The sequence below is a fragment of the Aplysia californica genome, unplaced genomic scaffold (assembly GCF_000002075.1).
Source record: "Aplysia californica isolate F4 #8 unplaced genomic scaffold, AplCal3.0 scaffold00091, whole genome shotgun sequence".
In the NCBI taxonomy this organism is placed as follows: domain Eukaryota; kingdom Metazoa; phylum Mollusca; class Gastropoda; order Aplysiida; family Aplysiidae; genus Aplysia; species Aplysia californica.
The window spans coordinates 1,267,240-1,278,586 of NW_004797361.1; the positions used below are offsets into that span (position 1 = coordinate 1,267,240).

The 11,347-nt window shown below is 43.5% G+C and overlaps 2 protein-coding genes across 2 annotated transcripts in view; one reads left to right on the forward strand and one right to left on the reverse strand.

Moving 5' to 3' along the window:
• Positions 1-2,935, forward strand: part of LOC106011337 — a gene marked incomplete in the record, with an annotated part of 46,582 nt that extends 43,647 nt beyond the window's left edge. Inside the window, 1 exon segment of the mRNA XM_013080570.2 lies at positions 868-2,935. Within this exon segment, the coding sequence (XP_012936024.1) occupies positions 868-1,857 (990 nt within the window).
• Positions 1-11,347, reverse strand: part of LOC101856642 — a gene marked incomplete in the record, with an annotated part of 87,190 nt that overhangs the window by 51,032 nt on the left and 24,811 nt on the right.

The window sequence follows — 11,347 nt, forward strand, 5'->3', positions numbered from 1 at the left end:
CCCCCCGCGCTATGACACCCTTACTTAACTATGCCCCAAAATATACGCAATACAAAAGGTAAAGGATATTTTAGCATACCCTTTAATTCGGCAGGTTCTTCTAATATATGTTAATATCCAACATGGAATCGCTTTTTAGGTCGTCGACGAACGCCCTGTATCAAACCAAAGATAAAATGCAGAGTTACCTATCGCCTCCCAAAATCTGGGTCTCGTAATGTATCAACGTAATGGTAATACCAGTGGTCATTAAACTATGTATTTTGTCCTTTAGTCTTGAGATTTCAATGGATTCTTTTGGCATTGGTGTCAGGGAAAAAACGCCAAGCTCGTTATCTCGCACGTAAAAGAGCAACTCACATGAGGGCAACTGCAAGACAATTCAATGAACAACTCCGTTCGTCTGCCAGGATGTCTCCCATGCAGTATATGTTATCTCTGACAGTCATTATTTTTAAAATCGAATTGCTTGTAAGTTTGAGTAAAGAGAAGCACATGGACAGGGTAACGGTCGTTTAGTGTAGGGGGAAAGCATGGCAGAAGACAGAAACAACAGGGTTAAAGAAAAGAAGTAGGACCTACCAGTGGCGCCCTCTAACCACCCACTTAAAACTTTAAAACATGTCAGATTGGTCGTAAAACATGTAGAATAAAGCAGAATTCAGTCATCTTTTCATCTTTCCAATTTCTCGCAGTCATATCGCCCATTTCATCTCTAAATATTTCATCTACGCTACCACCACAACATCAGTCTCTCTCGTAACGTTACACCAATTCTCACGCCTGGTACTTATATCAGCTTATTGCGTTGCAAGTGCCGTAAAACTCTTACTAAAACTTTATGAAAAATTCTCGCACCATCCACAGGTGGCCCTCGCCCGCCTGCCTTCGCTGCCAGCCCCGGAACCAGACTGTTTCACTGCGAGAGGGCTGGAAGTGAGGAAGTACAGACGCCTTCACCGCACCATTGTCATGGAGTCCGGAATGTGGCTATGTTGTTACCTGCCTTTCTTCCTCTACCTGGGCCTGGCCTGCCCCCAGTGTCCTCTATCTCACTACCCGTACAGGGACTCTGCTGTCCTCTACTTCATCCCCGTCTTCCTGGTCAAATCGCTGCTCAGCTCAGCGTTACAAGCTGTGAGAACACTACACGTGCACGCCATTATGAACAGGCTTTTGGCCGACTTTTCGGTGATGAGACATTTGAGGCGGATGCAAACAAGAGGGAGTGGGAGTGAGGGGAGTGGGGAGAGGGGGCGTGAGCGCCCAGCGCAGCCCAAAAGCGCGGGCGAGACCACCATCTCGTACATTAACCCTCTGTGCAGTGACGACGAAGGAGGTGGCGAAAATCACCATCAACAAAACCGAAGCATCACTATCATCCCCCATAGGCATAACGATTACCATCAACGCCATCATCATCACCGCTATCCTAACAACAACAACAACAACAATAACCGCCAGAGTTTTCTTAACCAACAGCGACGACGCCCGCAGTCCAGAGAAGATCACGATCTGACCCAAACACCGACCCACAATCACCAACAGTTACAGCCACTGCAGCTGCAACTACAACAACATTACGAACAACAAGAAGTGCACCACCAGCAGCAACAACAACAGCAACGCCAAAAGTCCCAGTCCCGGTTCACTGTAAGGGAGAGCGACTTCCTGCTTCACCAGGCCATCAGCGACAGCGACCTGACAGATCTGACCCACAACTCGGACACACCGCCCAGCGACACCGGCTCGCGCTCCTCCCCCGTCATGGGCATTGTCAACCTTGCCTTTCGTGAATCCATAGACCTCGGTCACCAGACACTTGATGATGTGCCCATAGAGACCACAGCGCTATAGGGATTGCGATATATTCTACCCGTCAGTGTATATCTCTGACAGACAACAATGCTATAGAGGCATTGCTATATCTGCCACCAGTGGGAGTATATTATCTCTCCCAGACCACAGTGCAAGCATTGCTCTTCTACTCGTCAGTGTATATATCTCGCAGACCATAGTGTTATAGGCACTGCTGTCTCTCTTATCGGTCAGTGTATATCCGTCACAGTTTTCAGTGCTGAAGTCGCTGCTGTATCTCCTATCCGTCACCGTCAAATTATAACATGTGTGCATACCATAGTGCTATATATAAGTAGAGTTGTATCTCCTATCGGTCAGGTCATAACATGTGTACATACCACAGCGGTATAGGCGACTGCAGGATCTCCTACACGTCAGATCATATCTCTCACAGACCACAGGGATGTAGGCATTACCTCATATCGTCTATCAGTCTGGTTATATATGATAAATACCACAGTGCTGTAAGCACAAGTGCATCTATCAGTCAGACCACAGCGCTAAAGCACTGCTAGTATCTTCTATCAGTCAGATTATAACATGCGTCACATACTATAGCACTATAACTATAAGCATTGTCGTATCTCCTACAAGTCATGTGATATCTCTCGCAGACCACAGCGCTATAAGCACTGCTGTTATCTCCTATCGTATCAGCCAGATGATACACGCAACAGACCACAGCGGTATAGCACTGCTATATCTCCTACAAGTCAGGTCATATCTCTCACAGACCACAGAGTGTAGGCACTGAAGTGCATCCTGTCCAACAGATTATATATGTCTCATATCACAGAGTCTAAGCACTTCTGTATCTCCTACTAGCCAGCTTATATCTCTCAAAAAACCACAGCGCCACAGGTACTGCTGTATATCCTACCAGACGTCAGACTTTACCTGTCACAGCAACTGTTGGTCTCATGTATTAAGTGCCGTCCTCTTTCCCTTGTCAAATTAAACCTTTATTGTATGTTTACTCTCTCGATCGCTCTTTCCGTGAAATTAAAGACAAAATCAGGTGGGTCCAAACTTTTGGCATTTCCCAAGACCCCAATAAAGACGATTTACGAACGAGGATCGTTTGAACAGGTGTCTAATTCATTAGTGGAAAAATCACAATACGTCGTTGCTTAAAAGAAACATCATGGATACGCAATTGCCTGACCTCAAAGAGGCATTTTCAGATATATAGCAGATATGACTGAAGAAAATCTTCGCGAGGACATCACTTAATATTCAAAGTCTCACCAATTACACCCATTATCATAATACAGAGGTAACAACTGGATACGAAAAATACATGTATTCGAATTTTTTCAGACCCTGTGGAAAGGCTCACGAGGGAGGGGGGAGGGGGTATAATTTACGGATCATAACTGTCAAAAACGTCTTGTACCAAGACTAATCCCGCGACAATCAGCATAAGGTTGGGCAAAAGCCAGACAATTTTTAAAATTCCGACTTTCAGATTTCTAAAGAAACCGTTTCTTCTGATAATAGCAACAAAGTCATAATACTGAATTTCTAATATTTTGGTGGTTACACCTTTTTCGTTTGTTTTGTTTAGAGTTTTGCAGCACTTGCAACACAAATTGGTCATATAAGTGCTGAAGATTAACGGTGTTTCCAGAGAGTAACATACACAAAAAAGGAAGAGAGACTACGATAGATATTTGACAGGCAGGAAGGAGTAAACCACACCAGAGCACCCGCCGACCAACCACTCACACCATTTTCATCAGTATCAGTGTGATTGGTTTGAGTGCAGAGAAGCACATCGACCCCCCCCCCCAAAAAAAAAAAAAAAAAAAAAAAACCCAGCCATTTTGACACAAGGAAAAAGCAAGGTAGACAAACAGATGAAACAAAGAAGAAGAAAAGCAGTCGGATCTACCCGTGGCACCTTGCAACTATCAGCTTTCAGGTCTCATCCTGGAGCGCCGAGAGAAAGAGTTTTTTGGTAATGTGTGTGTTGGGGGGGGGGGGGGGGGGGGGGGATTCCGGTGTATTTTGTTGGTCAACACGTTAAGCCGAAGAAAGACAAAAATATAATACCCGAGCCGTACATATTTACACAAGAGGGTAAACCAAAATTTCACTCATAAACATTAATTCCATCAGTAAAAGCAAATAGAAATGTACACATATCACCTATTGTACTTCTGCTCACATTTACACCTATGGCATAATGAACATATACACCTAAAAGTCCTGTGAACTACACCAATGGAAAGCAAAGTACACTACAAAAAATATTTTTTAAAGAAAGAAATTGAACAATATGAAATGTCGAAAGGACTCATTTCGATCTATTTTCGAGCGACAGGCAAAGAACAGCGATTTTACATTCGGATGACAAAAACTGTAATTGAAAAATACATGTTACAATAACAAGAGATAAGAGAAACATGTATGTTTGTCGATGGCTTATCAAGTGCAAACGCGCCCATGTCAAGAGCATGTCATTATCAAAAAGGCCAGGTTCCAGGTGTTCCCATCAATTACACTTTGGCTGAAACATCCTCTGAAATATTTTTGGGGGGTCTATTTCTCTTTGTCGGCAAACAAGAAAAAATAACATCCACCTGACATGAATGACGTTCTTTGGTTCTTATCGTTTTACCGAAGAGCTGCTCGTCTCTCTCACCCTCATTGGGCATCCTTTGAGCAGAAGTTAAGACAAAAGGGTGGGGGGAGGGGCGATATCATTTTGTGTTTTGTGCATTTTATACCCCCCCCCCTTTCTGTCCCTGTCTGTCTGTTTGTCTATCTGTCTGTCTGTCTGTCTGTCTCTCTCTCTCTCTCTCTCTCTCTCTGCCCCCCTCTCTCTCTCTATCTCTCTCTCTCTCTTTCTATCTCTCTCTCTATCTTGTCTCTGTCTCTCTATCCCCCAATTTATCCATCTATCTGTCAATCTCTCTTCCGCCCCGCCCCCCCCCCCTCTCTCTCTATCTCTCTCTCTCTCTCTCGCTCTGTCTGTTTCTCTTTATCTCTCTCGGTCTCTCTCTCTCTCTCTCTCTCTCTCTCTCTCTCTCTCTCTCTCTCTCTCTCTCTCTCTCTCTCATATACCTTTCACAATGTTGAGCCTTGGAGCACACCGTAACTGCTAACTCCCACGCCGACATTACTTTCTTTGGGCATGGCTACCAAAACTTGCTGGTTCTTGTTTTAGTTTTAGTAACAGTTTTATGGCACTTGTAACACAATAAGGTCATATAAGTGCCGAAGATTAGAGGCGTTACAAGGGAGTAACAAACATTTAAAAAAGGATAGATCAGTACGGTATATGCTTGCTAGGAAAGGAGCAAACCACACCAGAGCACCCATGAACCACCCACCTTGCTGGTTCTTGTATCACGAAAAGGGTCACATTACAAAACGTTACAGTAACAATTATTTCTTACATGCTAAACTGCTCTGCACCACATGCAATTGCACAGAATCAAGACATGACATTTTTTTTAAAAATACATCCCTCTAAATGACTCTTGCCTAGATTTCCAGCATCACAGTAAGTGCACGTAATTTAAAGCTCCAAAGTTGGGCTTTTAATGTAAGTATTTTACGGCCCAATCGACATAGTCTATATCATTTAGAAGGCGAGGTTCGACCTTGCTTGTCAAGGTCAACCCGGGCTAAGAGAGATACATCATACAACGTCCCAGACGAAAGACCGAGATAACGGATAAAAATGTCCTCAACAGAGGTACAACGCAACAATGCTACAACAGAGCGCCTAACCCTGCACCACAGAGGCCGGTGCCCAAAAAGTCGCCAGACAAACCTATTACAGAAGTTGGTAACACATTAAACTTCCATTTAGTTGCACGTTCCCTTTCGGCCCGATACATGGACGGCTGTTACATTTGTTTCTCCCACGGCAGATGCAAACCGATATCTCCCAATATAGAACATTCACTATTTCGCGACACCAACTAATAGATATGCCATTATGTGATCTACGCATTACAGAATATATCGATAAAACAATGTCTGTGTCTGTTGCTGCTGTCACACTGTATACATGTTATTGGTGAGGTGATATTACGAGAGAAAGATAATTGCTTTCGGCATTACATGAACGTATAATAGTGCACGCTACAGTGTTGGCGAACGCCCCCTCTCAACGCTAAATTTGTTCAAGAGACCTGAACCTCATCAAATATTTATCTTGAATAGGAGCAAACCAAACGGGACGAAAATCCAGAAAATATCTCATCTTCCCACGAAAATTATGTTTGTGCAGAGAATCGTTTGTTTTTATTTGTGCGTTAAAGTAAGAGTTTACCGCACTTGCAACAAAATTATATCACATAAGAGCCGCAGATTAGAGGTGTTACAAGAGAGTAACAAACACACAAAAAAGAATGAGGAAGGATAATGGCAGTAGGTATTTGATTGGAAAGAAAGGGCGAACCTCACCAGAGCACCTGATAACCATCTGCGTTGAGACTTCAAAGATGATTGTCATGTTACAATGTCACAAAGAGTCATCACAAAAGTGCATCCACTTCACCTCACCTCCTAACGAATTTTCTGTCGCTTAAAAAAACAAACATCGTCCGGACATGGAGATGTTCGAGCACAAGGGGTTATGAAAAAGGATGTTGTTCATGCACAAGCAATTGTCATCCACCACCCCCCCCCCCCTTTTTCCCAATAGGATTATATGTCTCTGGTATACTTGAGACTTTAAAAAATGAGGGTGTGATATTTTTATATGTTGTAGGATAACCAGACTTACCTGAATGCTTGACGGTGTAATCTCTTCCTCAAAGGTTGACGTGCAATGACCCGCCATTGCTTACGATCATGGCTGCTGCCATACACTTGTGTATGTCATAGGCCAGCCCATGCCTTGTTGTTATGGGTCCACACTGTTCTTAGTCTACCCTTGGCCATTATAATATTGTTTGTATGAGTAAAGAGAAGCATATCGACACAAAAATGGCGATTTAGTTCTGGGAAAAAGTAAGACAGACAGACAGACATTAACAACAGAGGGAGAGTAAAGAAGTAGGACTTACCAATGGAGCCCTCCAAACACCCACAGCCCTTTTGCCTCACACATTGGTTTCGAGTATTTCCTTATTGGTCTAGTGGCGTTCTATATGACAAGGGTATTGTATTTTTCTACATTCCATTTTGTTAAGCCGGGTTTGACTTGTGTGGAGAATCTGGTACATCTAACTGTTGGTCTTTTTTGTCGTATCAGTGATCTAGGATGTAAAATGACTTGGGGTATGCCAAAGAGGTTATACATAGAACCAACACACACACACACACACACACACACACACACACACACACACACACACACACACACACACACACACACTAGTATAACCTCGTTGGGGTATGCAAATTTCGGGGTAGCATATATTCTGTGACGTCATACAAAAAAGGAGTACCCCCGTTGTTTCTGCAGCTTCGGAAAATCTTCCCAGGTACAAGCCTACCCCCAGAAAGCATTGTGCGGAGATATGAGACTGCCCCCGCTGGGTATGACGAAAATCAACTTCCACAAAACAAGCATCATGGAGAGCAGAGGTAGCACAATTGTCATGGATCAAGTGCAGGGGTTAAGGACGCACACGCATGAACACACACACACACACACACACACACACACACACACACACACACACACACACACACACACACACAGAGAGAGAGAGAGAAGGAGGGAGAGAGAGGGGAGAGAGAGAGAGAGAGAGAGAGAGAGAGAGAGAGAGAGAGAGGCTTAGGCAGTTTAAAATAGTGACACAATGTTATCTTCCATTCGTTTTCCTTTTTCTCTTAATCATGTAACCCTCTTCCAATCTCTGTCGCTTTCTTTCTATCTTTCTTTCTACTCCCCCCCCTCACACACACAAATATTATATATCATAATTATAAACATATAATATATACGTAAGTGTGTGTGTGTGTGTGTGTGTGTGTGTATGTGTGTGTGTGTGTGTGCGTGTGTGTGTGTGCGTGTGTGTGTGTGTGTGTGCGTGTATGTGTCGCTCTCTTATCTTCCAAAATTAATTTATATCTCGCTTCTTCCCATCGACGGTAACAAGTTTTCTATTTTACATTGATCCAGAGATTATGAACTACTCACCTTACAAACAATTAAACCCTGAACCCTTATATAGATTAGTTGTTTCTCTCGCATCAAGCTGGATCATCCTGCACAAACAAAAATGTCTCGGAGACCCTCTTGCCCCCTCATAGTCATATGACCTCATGCAGTTGCTAGCGCTGTAAAAAAAAACCTCTTACCAAACTAAACTAGAGTCGTTTCACCGAACAGATATTTAACTCTCTTTTGGTTTCACTCGTTTCGTCCTTAATCTGGTCAGCGCAAGGTAACCAATAATACCGAATGAAGACCCTTGGGCAGGACCATGAGTTCGCATGAGGACGGAGCTAAAATTCGGTGAGGAATTATGAGTTCAAACACAGGAGTCTTCGATCCGGAATCGGCTTTCTGGCTGCATATCATGAGAGCTATTTACCCACACTAAATCTACATGACGTTCAAATCGGTGAAGTATAAAATGAGTGCACCTTAAATTGGGTACAACAGGAAATGGATGATTGGTTAACCCAACAATGTACGGGGTGAGAACAGGATAACAAAAAGAAACCAAAAACAAAAAAAAACAAAAAAACCCAACAACAACGGAGAGGTGGGAGGGGTCAGTAATGTGACGGGCGCTGACGTCAAAGTAGGTCCCTGGGGTCATAGTCACGGGGGAGCACGTCCGATACCAGGCGTGTGCGGGCATGCGTGCACGTGATGTGGTTGGTGAGGGGCAGATCAAGGCAAGGAGAGAGGAGAGAGAGAGAGAGAGAGAGAGAGAGAGAGAGAGAGAGAGAGAGAGAGAGAGAGAGAGAGAGAAAGGTAGAGAGGGGAGAAAGAGGAGAGAGAGAGAGAGAGAGAGAGAGAGAGAGAGAGAGAGAGAGAGAGAGAGAGAGAGAGAGAGAGAGAGAACTGTTTTTAAAGTTTGCGTATGTGTGGGCGCGCACGAACGCGTATCTATAGATCCTGATGGATGGAGTTAGATTGGAACCCACAAGGTAAAAGATCAAGGGGAAGACCACGTGGAACCTGGAGAAGTCACAGAAATGGATGTACAGAAAAGTGGAAAGACGTGGAATGATACCAAGCGACTAGCCCAGGATAGGGAAAGGTGGAAAATGTTTGTTCGAGGCCTATAATAATCGTGATCCAGGGTGAGAAAGGCAATGATGATGATGTGTGCGCGCGCACGAACGCGTATCTATAGATGGATGGAGGAATGGACGGATGAATGGACGGACGGACAGACAGACAGTCATACAGACAGACAGACAGACAGACAGACAGACAGACAGACAGACAGACAGACAGACAGACAGACAGACAAACAGAAGAGCGATACACAGATAGATAGATAGATAGATAGATAGATAGATAGATAGATAGATAGATAGATAGATAGATAGATAGATAGATAGATCTGTGCTTAGGGCTTGGGACAAAACCTTTCAAAAAACCTTTTTGCATGTACACAGAGATCGACTATGAAGTCCTGAGACATCATAATCCCATTTTTTCAGGTTAAACGTCCGTTTTAAGGGGGTAAGACAATACCAGTTCACAGGGTATAGAGTCAAATAAATAACATCCCTTTCTGTAACAATGACACCTGCTGAGAATCATCAGCTGGTCAGCGCTTCCAATTCCATGTTCATATTTGCATACCATGTGGGCTCATAAACCGGCCGATATTATTTCAGTGAATTCCCTCCCGACAGATAAACTATCAGCACAATACAGAGTGCAGCCCCCTGACGATTATGCCCCTAAATCGTTAGGGTTGAGGGTTGGGAATACTAGAGCTATTCTGTCCTCGAACAAAAACAGCTTATCATCGCCATTAAGGCATTTGATCAGGGTATCCTCTGAGTCCCTCATAATGGGGCGGCCTGACAAACTCACAGCCGCTGTGAGCTCAGCAACATCGTCCGAAGTGAGGCATGTCGTGGGACGTGGCACATGGACATAACCGTCAACTCGCTACGGTAATGGCTTGAGACATTTATCATAGTTTTGAGTAAATAGAACAGAAAAACTTTTTTATTTCGCGTCTTTTTTTTACATAGGCCAAATCATTTATTCACCACCGCCATCATCATCATCATCATCATCATCATCATCATCATCATCATCATCATCATCATCAAGTGCTCAAACTGCAACAGACATCGGTGCACGATCATGGTTCGCCAGCCATTTCTACGCTCGGATGGCGTTAAAAAACAACAACCCAACTATTCATGTACCGTAATTATCCTGGTCTTTCCACGTCACCCATCTGATAAGATTTTCCAAGTAGGTTGATCCGCACTTCCCCTTCCTCGTGGGGTTGGTTTTTTTCCAGTGACAGTGACAGCAAAATGTTTAAGGCCTTTATGTTGATTCAAGTTTCTCAAAACTACATTTGTCTCTTCCTAATTGTTTTTATTAGTGAGCGACCCATATGGGCTTTCTTTCAGTGCTTCCCCATTTGATTCCATTTCCTTCCATGAGTTCTTGACAGTCTCCTAAGAGGCCACATTTCTGTTGCTTCTATTTTACTTTCAGGTCTATGGAAATTATTGTCCATCAACCACAGCCGTGCAGAAAGGTTAACTGCACAAAGTCTTTTTGAACTTTCGCTTTCGAAGTCATATAGATTTTATACTTTTCAGGGTAAGACTCGTTTTATTGAAAGTGTCTCTAGCTGTTGCAATTCTTTGTTTTATATCTTTGGAACATTTGGCATCGGATGTAATCATTTATCCTAGATATTTAATCTGTTGGACTTTTCACCTTTTTTGTCATGTTATCGCTGTCTTATGGCAAGGTGGTCGGTCGCCGTGTACGGAAAATCAGTTAAAGTTTGACTTATGTCATTGCCGAAGGATGAGGGCGACATTCTGATGGTAAGACTAAAGTTGAATCAATTTTTTACTACTTTTTTTTTGGTGGCTAAAACAAAACTTGGTGGGCTCTTGCAAGACATATTGCTACGGGAAACTATAACGAGGATGACGTCTAAATAGTATATGCAAACTGTTCAATAAACTTATAAACGATGTCTTCATGACAGGCTCCAACAGGTGAATGGGCGGACAGACAAAGAGAGAGAGAAACAGATAGATTTTGTATGTTACAGTAAAAGTTTTACGGCACTCGCAGCACAATAGGGTCCTATTAGTGCCGAAGTCTATAGATGTTACAAGAGGGTAACACAAAAAAGTAGAGATTTTGACGATAGTAATAGGAAAGAAGCAGAGCACCCGCCAATCACCCACGTGGATAGCTAGCTAGACAGCTAAACAGATAGAATAGACAGATAAATAGACAGATAGATAAATAGGTAGCAGGCAGGCAGGCAGGCAGGCAGGCAGGCAGGCAGATAGACAGACAGACAGACGGACGGACGGACGGACGGACGGACGGACGGAC